Below are 15,689 nucleotides of genomic sequence, written 5' to 3'. Positions count from 1 at the left end.
GGAAAGGTTGGGTGTGTGACTTCAAAGGGGAGCTGACAGGCTGAGAGGATTTCTGGTCCCTTGGGACAAACCTCATGCTGCTTTTTCATGTTGTTTTTTTGCTGTGCCCATCTGCCTGCCAATTCGTGCTCTGCTCCAGGTGGAAAGAAGAGTAAGGAAGAGAAGAAGGTGCAAAGGAGTTGAGAATTTAGGCAGAGGAGGTGGCAGATTGGATTACTGATCCTTGAAAATCTCATCTGACAGGGCCTTGTTTTAAAGGGTGAAAGCCTCACTTTTCACCCACAGTATATCAGGGCAGGGGGAGTTCTTGGTGTAAGACCCAGGTTATCCCTGAGTTATCCCTGCAGCAGGAGGAGTAGCAGAGCCCTGGGAGATGCACTAAGCTTTACTATCTGTCTGAAGACAGTCCCACCCAAACCTCCTCAATCCCGTGGCCTGTGGCAGTTCCTGCCATCCATCCAGCAAGGCAGTGACCATGTCTGCAGATACTGGGATGCTACCTGTTGGTATGGGCCTTAGGGAAGACCAGTGCCAGGCAGTGGAGGAGAGATGGGATTTCTTTGGTCTCTGCTGCTGCAGATTGCTCTTACCAGCCTCCTTGGCCTATGAGGAAGCATCATCAGCTGGCTGTTGGGAAGCAAAGATCTTTTACTCCTCAGGGTCTTTGGGTGGGGTGTCAGCGGGGGGTGCTCTCTAGTGAGACACAACAGCAAAGCAACATGATTTCTGCCTGCCCTGGGCAGTGAATCCCAGTGGCCTCTTTGCAGACAGAACTGGGAGTCTGTCTCCACACCGCAGCTCTGAAGGTCAGCAGCTGGGTAACACTCACCTTTGGGCAACATCTGAGAGGAGCTGCTGACACTGTAAAGGGAATGAACTGTGGTTTAGGGAATCCACTCGCCAGCTGAACAGGAGGATCTTTGCACCTCCTGCTTGGGGTGGATGGAACAATGCGTTTTCTGCTCAGGAGGTTTGGGCAGGAGTAGCATGGGCAGTCCTGATTCCTGGGGAATACCCAGGGCAATGGGTGTGTTTGCTGACATGGCCCTCTCTGCCTGGGAGCTTGCACCCATTCTGGCAGCAGTGAGCGATGGATTGGAGTCAGGGATGCGTGGAGTTTTGTTTTTTTTTTTGTAGTTCTCTGTAAGGCATTCAGACAGCTGCTGCCCACTGTGCTCAGTGGAGCATCTGCTTTGGCAGGCAGGAGAGGAGACGGGAGCCTTGGGTATTTCAGACAGTCATTTACTTAATAACCGTAGACAGAGCAGGGGGCTCATTTCTGGCTGTGAAGGGATCGTCTTCCTTCCCTTCTCAGTGAGAATAGGCTGTGCTTGGCTTGGGGAGAAAGGGAGTTAATTGGGATGCAGACTCCTGAAACAGAACTCTGTGGGTATGAGCAGTTTCTCAAGAAAGATGAAAGTTGATTTATGCTTGCTGGATTTGTGCCTGCCACTCTGTGCTAAACATCTGATCTTACAGATTCTTTCCTTTTCCTGGGTCCCCAGCTCCTTGTTAGCTTCCAGAAGAAACCCCAGCCTGCTCTGACCTTCCATTTGTGAGCTGCATCTCCTTCAGCATCTGTGTTTGTTTAGCAACAACACTTCTGTACGTGGTTAGAGCCACAGAAAAACAGGGGCTGTAGTTGGAGGCAGGGGAGTTAGGTTCAGCTGCTGTAGCAAAGCAAAACTAATGAAGATATTTGTGGGATGACTTTTCTGCCCTGAAGTGCTGTACAAACTAAAATTCTGCATTTCAAATATGCCCAGGTCGATTCAGGGTTTGATGGTATTACTTGGTTGTGCCAGGAAGGAGGATTTGGTTTTCTGTGCTTTAGTTTCTCTTCTGTAATATTTCCTATTTAGCTTGTAGCTGACAGCTGCTACCACCCCATATCTTTCTCAGTCCCATCTGAAATGAATCTCCGGGTTCCAGCTTATTCCTAACACTCATAACCTCAACTTAAAGATGCCAAGTGTCAAAACTGTTACTTATTATTGTCTGTGAAAGTGCCTATGGACAGACAGATGTGGAGAGAACAAACATGGAAATGATCCCTTGGGAATATGTGTTCACTGGGTTGGGATGGGTAGATGGAGAAGTGCACATATTGGATGGGATTGTTCTTTGCTGTGGCAGGCTGCCTGCTCTTGGAGTGTCATTGCCATTTGACCCCCGCCTGTGGCTTGGACACATGTTATGGGGTACTCTCTGCCTCTCAGAGTTCTTAGTTCAGATGTAACATGAAGTCTTTTGAATCTCTTTTTAGATTATACCTTTCCTGCTTCATCTCAGAAGGCATTGCTGAAACGAAATGGGACACAAGTAGACAGTTGGGAAATGGCCACTGTCCAGCCACCAGCAGAATTTGTGGAGCCTGACATACACACACCTTTCTCCACACTAGAGGAAGAGGAGGGGCTGCTCCCTATAGACCACTCAAGAGGAGGAATGGAGAGCCTTCAGACCTCTGGACCAGAGGTTATATCTTCTGAACCAGTGGACCAAGAGGACTCCTTCTCCCTTCTGTTTTCCACAGCCTCTGCCAGGCCAGGTGTAGTGACTGAGGCAGCCATAGGAGGGCAAGAAGAGGACTCTGTTTCTCCAGGCTTAGACCTTGGGAGCAGCATGGGACCAGGTCTTCGACCTGTGCCCTCTACTTTTTCTACTACTGTTGCTGCAAGATCTCCCAGTGATTCGGAAGAACTCTTTGAGGTGACAACTGGAGTCTCTTGGGCTGTTGAGGGAGCAGATTCAGAGCTGACTGTGGCTACAACAGGAGCAGAGCTTGCAGAGACCACAGTGGAGGCTGGTGGGGAAGAGCATTCAGCCGGGGAGGAGGTCTCAGAGCCCACGGTGGGGTGGGAAATGCTGGAGCCCACGATGCTGACTGAAATGGAGCAGACAGTGGAAACACCTGTGGGGACACCTTCTCCTGCAAGCAGCTCCCCAGGCACCCAGACTCTTCCTGGCAGTCAGCAGCACCCCCCTTCTGTGTCTCCGTGGGACAGAGCTGATGAGCCTGCGCTGGATCCTGTTTGGAATGACACCGAGTCAGCCACTGAGACTGTGGCAGCAGGGAGGAACTTGTCACCACAGGCTGGGGATGCTCACATGGCCATGCTGCCAACTGAGCTGCCCTGGGACTCGGCACAGGTTGCACTGGGAGCAGGGGCTGGGGTGGGAGGTTGCAGTGGGAATATTTGGATACTTTGCTCCCGGGGAGTGTTTAACCTAAGTCTGACTGCTGGAAGTAGTTTTTTCTGTTTACCCACTCAAAACTGAATTTTCAGGGAGAGTTATTCACAGCAGTTCTTAAGGGTATCCATCATCCTTGGTGGAAGCCCTGGCCCCTCACATCTTCCCAGTTGCACAAAATCCTGCTTCTGATAAACAGAAGCTGAACACCTTTCCTCTGGGGCATGCACAGCAGAGAAAGCTCCTTGTTTCCTCAGCCGGCATTATTGGAAGTGTCAGGACAAACATGGCCCCGAGGATTTCTGGAAAGGGAGTGAAAAAGAAGTGCTCTTTTTGCTGCTGCTGCCTGCAGGGAGCAAATGCGGAGCAGGTGGAGCAGAGTACAGTTATGTGTGAGGATGTTGGGTCTAGGAGAGCCTGTGGGAGAGGAGGGGTGAACTGCAGTTCCTGAATCCATCAAACTGGCAGCTGGTTAAGAGAAGATGTGTAGCAGGAGATGACTGGCGAGAAAGTACCAAGCAAAGCTTTTAATTCTGCTTTCTGCCCCATGTTACTGAGGGGCCTGAGCAAGTGACTTAGTCCCTCTGTTCATCCTGTCCTGCCTGCAAAGTGCTGCCCTGTCTCACCAGTTTGTTTAAGGACCACAGAGGCTCCTGGTTAGGTTTTGTGTTAAGTGCTGATAAAGCTGCAGGCTAGAGAGCTTTCCACTGAGAACCTGTGTTCTCCTTGAGTCTAGATAGAGGTGGAAGGTCAAGCTGAGCTGTGGCAAGCTGGCAGAGTAACTTTGTCCCTATTCTATGTTAGCACTGGAATGGTGATTCCTCCTTAGAACAGAGTTAAGGACAGTCACATCCTTTGGGAAGCGTTTTGGGAGTATGGCACAGCGCCTTGCTCCTGTCACTTGTGTACCCTGTGCTTTCAGCAGCAGTTACATTCACACCTGAACCCAGCTGTCTTTGTCTTGTCTCTCCAGGTGATCTGCAAAGACTGGAGCAACCTTGCGGGAAAGAACTATATCATCCTGAATATGTCAGATAACATTGACTGTGTAAGTCACTCGAAAGAGATTTGATGGCATGGGGGCAATGGTGTTTAGGAAAGTGAAGGCAGGCACAGCTCTTGCTGTCTGTTTTCACCACAGAATATTTTAAAAGCACTAAATCTTAACCTGCAGAGGCTGTGAAGAGAAGGGGAGGAGGACAGAAATATTCCTGTTCTCCAAAAGGGAAAAAGAGTGGGTGGAGAGAGATGATTATGCTCCAAGTCTAGCACATGTCAGTTCCATATTGGATTTTTTACCAACTTCTGGCTGCTAGTCTGTGCCATTCAGTACCTGGATTGTCATGAGACATGAGACCTTTTAACACTGCGCCTCTTACAGGACTGAATGCAGTTCTCCTTCCTTCGCTTCCTTTTCCTTTCATTCCTTCCAGCATATTGTAAGAATCCTCTGATGGCTCAGAGGAATAGGGACTCCCATTTGCACTGTGCATCGATAAGCATCAAGCAGCTATCACTAAATCTTCCTTAAGGGTCTCTTCTCCCCACCCTATTATCTTGTGTGTTATCTGTCTCTGTTAACCAGCCATGCTCTGCTAATCTAATGCCTGTCCATCCATCCTCATAAAGCTGCAGTTAATTCATGAGCCCAGAGTCCGTTGTGGATGCCTGAAAAAAGGGCTTGTTCACTTCTGCTGGGCCTATTATCAGGCACTTAAAAAACCAGTTGTGAAAGGACTGGGGTCAAGGTGCCTTTCATAATTCTAAGAAATTATTTTGAGCCTGACAACCTGAGACCAAAATGTTCCATTGAGTTGTGTTCTGGCCTCGTGCATCTGCACCCCTGCTTTGTGGGGCTCCTGCTATGGGCAGAGCCAGCTGGTTCTGTTACTGCAGGGTTGCTCTGTGGCACTGACCTCTTGCCACTACTGGTAAGTTCTAGGTTGGTTTGTTTTTCTGAAAGGCAACTTTTTTGGGGACAGGGAAGATGGGGAAATTCCTATACACAGTAAGGCAGGCTGACTGCTCTAAGAATAGATGAAAAGTCAATCTTTTTCCTCCTAATTTAGGCAAACCAGTGTGGAGGGGTTTAAGTATCTCTGCTACAGTTCACAATTGTAATGCAGAAAAGGAGTCCTTGAAAACCAGAGTCCTTCTGCCCTGTTTCCTTCATGTCCCCATCACTCTCTCTCCCGGCTTTGTGGACTTTAAATACTGGTTAATTTTGTAATATGTAGTAATTTCCTTTCTGTGGTCACTTGTATTTTTGTTGTTTAAACCCCTGTAAGGGGAAGGACTGAAAAGCAGATGTGCAGATGTCTCTTGATCAAATTATGTCTTTGCTGTTGAATCCTCAGTTCTGCCTTGCTGGAGGAAGATGGTGCCCTGGGATAGGCAGGACTGAACTGTTTTTCTACTTGATTTCATGTTTCAAAACATATTTCCTCGTGAATGATTTGTGCTGTACTACCCCTTATTCAAAGGGACATTTGTCGACATACATATTTAACATGAGCATCTCATCGTTCCCTGCCTCCCATTACCATTTTGCATGAGTGAAGCTGGAATCAAGCTCTTCTTTCCACTGATGTTGATGCAGTTTGTTTCATACCCTTGGTAATTTGCTCAGATTGGGCACCTCACCTACTGTCTGCCTGTCTCTTTTGTTTTTTGGTTTCTGTATTGGAACTCTGTGGTGTTTGGGTTTCTGGGATTTTGAGGGAGACCCTGTGTTGCAAGTGCTGTAGTTTAAATTAGTGTGAATGGGTATTCCTCACATATTTCAATGTTTTGGTGCCATGATCTGGTGTGTATCGAGTCCCACTGAAAAGCTGAGGGACAAGGAGAGTGCTTAGCTCCTTCCAGAGGGTTGCACTTTGACCTTCAATACACTTCATGGCATCAGGCTTTTAGCTGCTGCGGGGACCATGTCTGTATTTCTGGGCTAAACTGGAAGCCTATTTGTCTTCCCAGTGGGAAGGGAAAATCTTCCCTTGTCTTCTCCAGGCAAGGGAATCACTTGTCTCTCTCTGGGCAAGTCTCCCACTCAACATACCTGGAAAGTTTGCCCAAGTGAGGACTGCAGGATCTGACCCAGCAGTGGTACCTGGCTATGCCTCGGAAGGTGACCTCCACCTTGGCACCGGTGCATTCAGGCTCCTTCACTGCTTCCTCCTCTCCACCATGGAGAACTGATCAGTGGTCTGCAACCTCTGCTTTCCCCATCACCAGAAACATCTTGCTTCTGTCCTTCTGCTCCTGGCTCAGCTGCTCCCCCTTTCCTCTGCATCCCCCAAAAGAGAGCCTCAGACTGGCAGTGGAACCATGCGCTGGAGCTGCAGCTGAGCATTGTGGTGCTGCATCACGGTGCTGCTTCCTCACACAGCTCCTCCTGCCTCCCCATACCAAAACCCATAATTTGATGAGAGGAGGCACTGCCAGGCTCTTGTGATTCAGGCTCCAGTCATCGATGTCTTCTCCAATTAGGCCATTTTTGGCACAGGCCTGTGCCTGCCCTCAGCGCTTCAAATTGCCATGGCAACAAGAACTCTCCATTTTATTAATCATCTGTGTGGCCTTCAGGTTGGCATGGCAACTGGGGATGAGAATAGAAACACAGGAGTGGGAAAGCAGCAAAGGAGCCTGCTGAGGGACGGGTGGAGTACGTCAGGCTGAGCGGCACCTGCTGACCCAGCGCTGGCTGTGGGGAAGAGCCTGGCTGCTTCCTTCTCACCTTACACCATAATGTGCTTCAGGATCCCTGTGTGCCTGGAGAGCTGGGCTTGGTGTAGGGCATATGGCTACCACAGGAGCTGAGGAAGAAGGTTGGTGCATCGGGGTGTTTGTGGGTCCAGCCTTTGGCACTGTGCAGCGGACTGTTGCCCCAGGTTTAACACTGCTGGCTTTTGGGCACATGTGAGGTCTCAGCTGTACCAGCCCTGTAGTACTACAGCTGCCTTGTCCCTACCATGCACTCACCAAGGTTTCTTTCCTGTGGCAGGAGGAATTTCGGTTGGAGAGGGGTCCCCAGCTGTTGGCACTGGTGGAGGATGCCTTCTCCAGGCAGGCAGAGGGGCTGCAGGACCGCTGGCTCATCTCTCTGAGCAAACCCAATGAGAATGACAAGCACTTGCTAATGACGCTGGCTGGGGAACAGGGTAAGTGCTGGCAGAAGGAGCCTTCCTGTGATGGGGAGTGTATTTAAGAGGCTCCCAAACGGAGATACACAGCCCTGTTGGAAGGAGCTTTTGCTTTCCAATCCGTTTCAATCCCACCAGTTCTCAGTATTCGCTGGATTGAGGGATGGAGAAGGACTGAGGACATCTTTCTTCACATCTGCCTTCTGAGTTGTCCCTCACTGCTTGCACAAAGCTCCATCTTCTGCACTTTGCCTTCAGCTTTGCTGCCTCCCTGGATTGCCTTTCCCTGAGCATCTGTCAGCTTTCTCCTTACACTTATGTACTCTCCTCCATGGCAGAATATGACAGCCTGCTCTTGGTTCACTTCCTAACCTATCAATTCTATCTGAACTAGGATGGTCCTCATAGTGCCTACCCTCATCCCCAAAGAAACAAAAGCTGACAGTGAATATGGACTGGACTGGAACATTTTGCCATCTCTTTATTCCCATTTTAGTACAGGGGTCATTTTCCTGCCTGCTTAGTGACAGAGGTTTCTAATGTTGACATTATGGCCTCTATGACCTTTATGAACCTGTCTCCATGACTTTCTGAGTGATGCTGCTTGCTCCCAGAGCAGACACAGATGCTGAGTGCTTCTGTGGTGGTGGGGAGGGTACATAGGTTGCTCTGATACCAGTTCATCCCTGTATTTTTTTACTTCCTTCAAGAGTATTTGTAGGTACCCTTGTCTGTGACCCTGTGTTCTTTCAGCCTCCTGACATAAGATACCAATGAACAAAAATGTGTATTTCCCTGCCTCCATGCTGTTGGGGATTTTAGACTGATGAATACATATGACTGAGTCACCTGAGCAGAGAGCAGCACTGATCTCCTCCTCTACTTTACAGGCGTTATCCCTACAAAAGATGTTCTTATGGCACTGGGGGATGTTAAGAGGAGCTTAGCTGAGGTAAGAGCCTGTCTGCCTGCATCCGTTTGTTAAGACCAGTTATACAATTAAAATAAGCAACTTGAAAACTGGGAGCATGTCTCAGTCTAACCAAGTGCTGAACCCACAGCAGGCAAACAGATGAGTCAGATGCTTGGCAAACTCCCTTCTCCCCTCACTGGTAGTAGCCAGGCCACCAAGTGTCTGCTCCTTTTTAAGAGAGTAACTATGGGTTATTCCCTCCCTGCTTTTCTGGCTTGGTTGTGAGACTGCTTTTCACACATTCATTTTGTTGGGATTCTCAGTGTCACCCCTTCCATACTATTGTCAAAAGCAGTGTGGGTGGTGCCCCACATTTGGCCCTGCTCACCCTGCAGCTGTGTTACATACATTGGCTTCTCTTGACACGTTCACACACCTTCTACAATTCCAGGGTCTGCATTTCACTCCTTAAACAGCTGCCTCCACAAGGGCAGGCAGAGGACCTTGGTCAGTGGATGCCAGGCTTCTCTCCCAGCTGCCTCTAGGCCTCACATATTCCCACCTAACCCTGGGCAGCTTGGAAGAGGATAGAGATGAGGACAAGTCAGTCCCACGATCTCTGGCTTTGCCCCTTTGTCCTACAGGGTATGTGGGCACTGAGGACCTGATTCTGCTTGAGTTTTTGTGCCAAGCACTGGAGTGATTTTGCTGATTTTAGCAGCAGGGTTGCACCACTGCCTTGCTGGCTGTCTGCTCACAGGTTTTTTTCCCTGACCTAACAAACTGGTGCAGTTAGACAAAGCAAATTAAGTGCTCAGTGGTGTATTGATTGGCTTACACCAGAGAAAGTGCAAAAAGCCAACCTCGTAGAAATTGTGTGACTGAAGTATCAGCACTTAGAACTGTCCAGAAAGAAGGTTTGTGTGGATGCAAGATTTGACTTTGCAACTGTGGCCCTCTGTTAACGTGAGTCCTACCAGAGCGTCCTTGCCCCATGCCTGTGAGTCTCTGGCTCTGTCAGTAATGGAACTCTGCTCACAGGGCTTCCCTTGCACAAGCATGAGATTGCAAGGAGGAGGGAGGATGTTCTCTTACACCTGTCACACTTACTATTGAATTGATACATAACCTGTTTCAAATCTGCCAGGTGGGACCAAGGCTGGGCTGTTTGCTGACAGTCACAGGAACCCAGTTTCTAGGGCAGCTGTTCCTAAGCTGTTAGGCTCACCAGGCAGCTGTCCACTTTCAAGACCTTGTAAAGACTACTATGTCCTCTTTGGACCTAAGCTTTAATGGAAACCTATTTATTAGGGTTACGTTCTCTGCCAATGAGTTACCAAGCCTCAGCACCTGTCAGGGGTCTGTAGTTTGTCTTGGCAACTCTCAGTCTTGGACGGTTTCTTGCATGAAAGCCTCCTTTTTGTACACAAAGGTGTGATATCCTTGTGCAGGTGAGCAAAATAAAATTGTGCCTACTGTCATTTGCTGATGTGTCAACTTTCATGGAAAATGATGTTATGTATAGTTATGAGCTTTCTAGTAATGTAAGACAGTGTACAATCTGAGTCTCCAACCTTGGCTTTTAGTTCCTCTGCCCACCTTCTTGGTCCTGTACTTGGACCCTGGAAAGTCTGAACAGGATTCTGTCTGCCTGCAGGTCAGGACTACTAGTGTAGTAGACTATTCCTTCCTTCCAGATTGGTATCCAGAACTACTCGACCACCACAAGCTGCCAGTCGCACCCTAACCAGACCCGCAGTGATTACGGGAAGCTCTTTGTGGTGTTGGTGATCATCGGCTCCATCTGCGCCATCATCATTGTGTTGGGGCTCATCTACAACTGCTGGCAGAGACGCCTGCCCAAAATGAAGAACATGGTGAGCACTGGATGGGTGGGGAAGGTGGCCAGACTCTTAGCCCTTGGGATGGTGGAGATTGGAAAGTTAAGAGGGCAACTGTTTTTCCCTGTCCAATTATGGGACATTACTGGATACACTGCTGGAGCAGCAGTGGAGTTCATTCAGGTGTAGGAGAGATGCAAATGTGCTTAGGGCAGCTCATTTCCACTGTGAGGGTTGGGCTGGGAATAAATCTGCCTCTTCCCACTGACTCCGCAAAGTTCTCGGTGACCCTCATAGCCTGGTCTGATTGTGCTTCTCAGCAGCATTAATGTCTGTCCCCCTTTGTCTCCATTTGTGTGCTCTCGTCCCTGGCAGTCACACGGCGAGGAGCTGCGCTTTGTTGAGAACGGCTGCCATGACAACCCTACCTTGGATGTGGCCAGTGACAGCCAGTCGGAAATGCAGGAGAAGAAGCCGAGCGTGAACGGTGGGAACACCATCAATGGCCCCGACAGCTGGGATGTCCTGATCAATAAGCAGGCGAGCGAGGATGTGGATGTGTTTGAGGAAGACACGCATCTTTAGAAAAAGAAAGGGGGGAACCACCCTCCTAAACACACTTGTTTCTCTCCTATCTTGACTGATGGACCATGGGATCAGGTGGCTTCTCAGGAACTTCTTAAAACCTTTGAACAGGTGTTTGGGCAAGTTTTCCCTATGGAAGTCCTGAGCCTGCATCTGAGGCTAGGAGCCAGGAGGATCATGGAACAGAGGGAAGCAGGAGGGGTGGGTTTATAGATCTCCGTGTGTGTGTTCCTATCAGTAGCACCAATGCTTTCATCACCTTTAAATGCACTTACTGTAGCTCTATGGTAGTGGCTGGAGAGTGTCTGGATTGGAGAAACAGATGGTGGGGCTGCCTGCCACCAAGGGTCCAGATTTGGGGAGTAAATTCACTTTCCAGATCCTGACCTAGAGATCATGTTCAGTCTGTGCAGGTGCAGTAAAACCTGTGCATTCTGGATGGAGGGGAGCCAAGATTCCATTGATGTCCTGGGCAGAGTTTGCATTCCCCATGTGAAAACAGATTTTCTAGTGCTCTAGCACTCAGCTACTAATTGTATGAGAGCTGTTGTTTACATTTCATATGGGGAAAACACCCCTCCCACCCATTCCCTGCTGTCATCTCATTTCACCCCTGGTACCACAAACAGCCCCACTCCTTTTTTTAACTCCACAACTCCAAGCTGAGCTTGCAAAGTTTGAGCACTTTACCCTTGCTTGACTGATTGCAGAGAATTCAGTGCCATGGTGCAGCATTTTAGATGGAAACGTGGTTTAGGTTGGAGCGTTGCTTGAAAATTATGTTTACATGCCTCTTTCACAATAGCCTGGGAAATCAGCAGGAAAATATCCCTTGTCTGAGTGTAAGTTTTAAACTGGCTGGCCTTTTCCACTCCAGTTTCATTTTCCAGGATAGTTTGGTTTCAGTTGGTTATTTTGCATTAAATATAAACACTATGTGGAACTTTTAAAATAGGGGAACAAGTAATATTCTCATCCTTTTCTTTCAATTTCAGCATCCTGCTCTGAGGGAAGGTTGGAAGTGTTTAATATCCCACAGGTATAAATCAGGGTAACATCTTTAAAATCACTGCATTTAAACAATGTAAGAGCCAGTTCTGATGAGATGAGAATTGGATGTAAGAGCTCCCCAATGAATGTTTCTCAGGCATGCCTCAGGCAACTTTGAAGCTCCAGCTCCCTGAAGATGTGTGCTGAAGGCACGTGAATATGTGTAATTGTTCTCTGAGCCCTGCCTAAACTACTGTCAAGCCTGAAATCCCAGAACATTTGTTTCTTCTGTCATTGAGGGATTGAGCGACCTGCTTTGGTCAGAGGCACCAAAGCAAAGTGTGCGATGTGTACTTCCCTCCCTAGTGGTGATCTGCATGCTTTCTCCCTGTGAGATGCAGCTTCACACTTGGTCTTGAAGGGAACCTTTGTATACAGAGGCCCTGGATGTGCAGCCTGATGCTGAGCCTGTAAATCTATCACTGTATGTATAGAGACCTCTAGCATGTTCCTCCCTGGTGCGTGTGCCTGAAGTCAAGGTGCAAGAGTCTGTTGCTGCAGTTTGTGTAGCGCTTTGCATACAAACTGAATCACAGATCACCTCGATGTAGGACCGCTCTGGTACCAGTTTATTAGGGATTCAAGAAAGGTGATAACCTTCGGTTTCCTATCCAGATTCCAGTTTTCAGTGGTTTTAGCCTGCTTCCATATCTTTCCTGGTGTTATGTAGGAGACAGTGATCGTCAGCTCCTTTTGTACCTTGGTAGGATTGCAGAGATGCTCAGAGTTCCTTCTCCTGCCCCAGCAGTTGGTAGTGGGGGACAGTGCACGTATGTGGACTACATGGCCCTCTCTGACCACAACTCACTGATGGCTCTTGCTGAGTTTGATGGGATTTGTACAGTAAAACTGCACAAGGCCACTGGCTGTGTGGAAGGCACTTTGAAGCTCACAGGATTAAATGCAAATTGTTGTTATGGTGCGTAAATTAAAGCATGGAGCTAAAATTTGAGTTTTTATAGGACTTATCATAATGGGGCCTGGCATGCCTGTGGTCTTTAGGCAGCTGCACTGTGTAAACCTTTCCAAGTCAAATAATCCTCATCAAATATGTTTTTAATGCCCAGTGGCTGTTAAAAAGATAATGCCACCAATCAGATGTGAATCATTTCACCCACAAATCGCTTCCTTGGTGCATGTCCCTGCTAAGAGCTGCTTTGCTGCCCTGTTTTCACTACCCTAATTCAGAGAAACAACAAGGCACTGATAAAGCAATGCTTCTGGCTGGGCTCAGCACCTCCCAGTCTCGTGTAAAGTCTTCAAACTTTAAGGAAACAAAGGGGGCTATGTGGGCTCAATAATCAGCTGGCAAGTTCTCCTGATTTGCTCTTCTGGCCTCTCGTGGCCTAGAGGATTTTCCAGAGATGCTCTTCTCTGTCTGGAGCATCGAGGTGGTTTGAGAGACACTTTAAGGGTGGCTGTTGTGAGGCTGAGGACACTTTTCTACTGTCTCTGACAGGGTGCACCTGGCTGTATGATCCCAGTTTAGCTTCAGAAGTCTACTGGTTGATAGAATTTCACTTTAGTCTGGTGAATACTTTTTATCCTTTTACAGTTTGTTTTCTCTCTGTATCATTTTTTTGCACTAGGCTGATCTTGTCAAGTCGATTGCACTGTTGTCCCTCTCCTGCCAGCCCTGCAGAGACGGGTCATCTCCGGGGACCTGCGGGCTGGGAAGCACTGTAGAGAGGCTGTTGGTAGCCCACTTTACTCTGTCCAGTGCTTGCATTTCCAGCTCTGCACAGGGAGGATGTAAAGAGGAAGAAAACCTTTGTCTTAGCATTTGTAACAGGAAGCTTTTCTATCACCCTAATGTAGTTAAACTTCTTTTTAATAAAAACTGTGAAAGCTGGACTTCTCAGTGCAGTGTGCCAGACGACAGAGCAGATGCAGGAGACAAAGCAATTCCTGGAAAACTTTGCCACCTACTGGGACATCAACGTAATTCCATCTGCCAAATGTTTGGTCGCACTGACACCTGGTGGCGGTTGGGAGTTGGAAACGCAAAATTTTAAAAAAAAAAAAAAAAGAAAAAAAAAAGAGCTTTTCTCTTAGCTTTGGATATTTGTTTCCTGTGACTTGCCTCGGATAACCTGCTTTATTCACGAGGGGCTGCAGGACTCGACCGGGAGCAGAGGGGCTTGTACCAGGCTTGTCAAGAATGGTTTGTGTGAGGACGTCCTTGTCTGTAAAGTGGTGAGATGGGACATTCCCTGGAGTCACCAGTATAGAGGCCCTGAGTAGCAACACAGGGTCTCACCTCCATCTTCCTGCTTTGTCTGCCACTTGCTCCCTCTGCTCCTTCGGACCACAGCTAGAATGCAGGGACTCTGCCGTGAAATGGAGGTGGTTCTTCAGAGAGATCATCCGGTGCTGTTGTGAGTGCAGTGCCTCGAGGAACGCTGGCAATAGCATCGTCTGGATGCATGGCCAAGATCAGAGTGGCTCTCCATCTCTGTGGGGTTGTGGCCTGATGTGATCTGGGATGGCCAAGCTGCAGATTACTCCGAGGTGTCACCCAGATATCTGGAACCTTGCCTGTAACATGGAGTCTAATGTGTTCTGGGACTCTGCATCCTGCACACTGCCTTGGGGTATGTGGGGTGGAAAGAAACAATGAGGAGTGACCCAGTAATTGTGCTGTGAAGGATGTAATGCAGCTTGAGAATAAATAGAGTTCAAGATACACTTTAAGGATCCCTCTGGCAGAGGATGTGGTGTGAAATGAAGGTACATTATCCTAAGGACTATTGCAGCATGACCTTAGAGCATTGCAGCAGGGTCCCACTGCAGCCACTGCCGTCAGCAACTCGTCTGTTCCCATCTGCCTTGGCAGCCATGCAGGAGCACATCTGTCCTTCACAGCGGGTTTGAGAAAGCTCAGTCAGACACAAGCACCTTCATCCGTGCTGGCTCATGAGAGCCTCATGTGCTCACGTAAGCTGACAGCCAGGCTTTGAGCCGTTCTCAACACCTTCATTCCTGCTAGACACAAACTGCAAGCCTTGGCCGCTGCTCGGGATTGCTGCCGGAGAACACTTAGAAACACTTGTGTTTGGCCCTGGAAATAACAGGGTTGTGGTTTTGTTTTCTTTGCAATAAAATGCACCTCTTGGGTGTCTCAACACTGACTTGAGTGCAGTGCTTTGCTTGGTTAGATCTGCCTGAATTCATGTCTGCTGCATCTGGTAACGCAGTGCTGGCCACGGTTTCTCTGCCAGGATGGGCGTCGTCAGCCTGGCCCCCCTTCCCCACAGTGCACTCCTTAATTCCCCCATCACAGATTTCTGTGGAAGCCCTGAGCCACACCAGGTGCCCAGGCTGTGGAAACAGGCTTCCCCCATAGGAGTACTCTACCCCTCCAGTACCCACAGGAGCAGTCCAGGACACCTTTCCTGCTAGAGTGGCTTAGCAGAAGCCTCTGTTCCACAGCAGAGTCCCTGCCTGCATGCCCGGTGCCACGTGTCCCACACAGCTCTTCACCATCCCACACCTGCTCCAGACTTGGACCCCATACAGAATCACAGAATTATTAGGGTTGGAAGGGACCTCTGGAGATCATCCAGCCCAGCCCCCTGCCAAGACAGTGTCACCCAGAGCAGGTGACAGGATTACATCCAGGTAATACTTGAATATCTCCTTAGACTCCACGCCCTCCCTGGGCAGCTGTTCCAGGGCTCTGCCACCCTTAACATAAAGAAATTCTTCCTCATGTTGAGGTGGAACTCCTTGTGTTTTGGTTTATGGCCTTTGCTCCTCGTCCTGTCTCTGGGTACCACCAAAAAGAGTGTGGCACCATCCTCCTGGCACCTGCCTTTGAGTGGATTCACGAGACCCCTCTCATCACAACTGCACGTAGTCCAGAGAGCCCTGCCACATGTTCCAAACTCCATCCCAGCCACGGGCCAGCTCCTCTCCTCAGGTGTGTTCCAGATCAGTGTCCCGGTTTGTTCCAGGGCAGGTCCC

At 48.9% G+C, this 15,689-nt stretch overlaps 1 protein-coding gene across 3 annotated transcripts in view; it reads left to right on the top strand.

Moving 5' to 3' along the window:
• PODXL2 (podocalyxin like 2) overlaps positions 1-14,854 on the top strand; it is a 32,320-nt gene extending 17,466 nt beyond the window's left edge. Inside the window, exons 3-10 of one of the 3 annotated variants that reach the window (XM_066195430.1) lie at positions 2,267-3,153; positions 4,169-4,243; positions 7,196-7,352; positions 8,225-8,286; positions 9,945-10,124; positions 10,464-10,628; positions 11,669-11,712; positions 13,313-14,854. In XM_066195430.1, the coding sequence (XP_066051527.1) occupies positions 2,267-3,153; positions 4,169-4,243; positions 7,196-7,352; positions 8,225-8,286; positions 9,945-10,124; positions 10,464-10,628; positions 11,669-11,712; positions 13,313-13,409 (1,667 nt within the window). In that variant the 3' untranslated portion in view covers positions 13,410-14,854. Of the gene's footprint in view, positions 1-2,266; positions 3,154-4,168; positions 4,244-7,195; positions 7,353-8,224; positions 8,287-9,944; positions 10,125-10,463; positions 10,875-11,668; positions 11,724-13,312 lie in introns of those variants that run through there. The other 2 variants (XM_066195431.1, XM_066195432.1) reach the window with 2 other exon arrangements.
• Positions 14,855-15,689: the final 835 nt, after the last annotated feature.

Source organism: Chamaea fasciata, unplaced genomic scaffold, assembly GCF_029207755.1.
Source record: "Chamaea fasciata isolate MVZ Bird 193981 ecotype frontalis unplaced genomic scaffold, bChaFas1.0.hap1 SCAF_13, whole genome shotgun sequence".
In the NCBI taxonomy this organism is placed as follows: domain Eukaryota; kingdom Metazoa; phylum Chordata; class Aves; order Passeriformes; family Sylviidae; genus Chamaea; species Chamaea fasciata.
The sequence above is the reverse complement of the archived record's forward strand: the minus strand, read 5'-3'. Positions and strand labels throughout refer to the sequence as shown.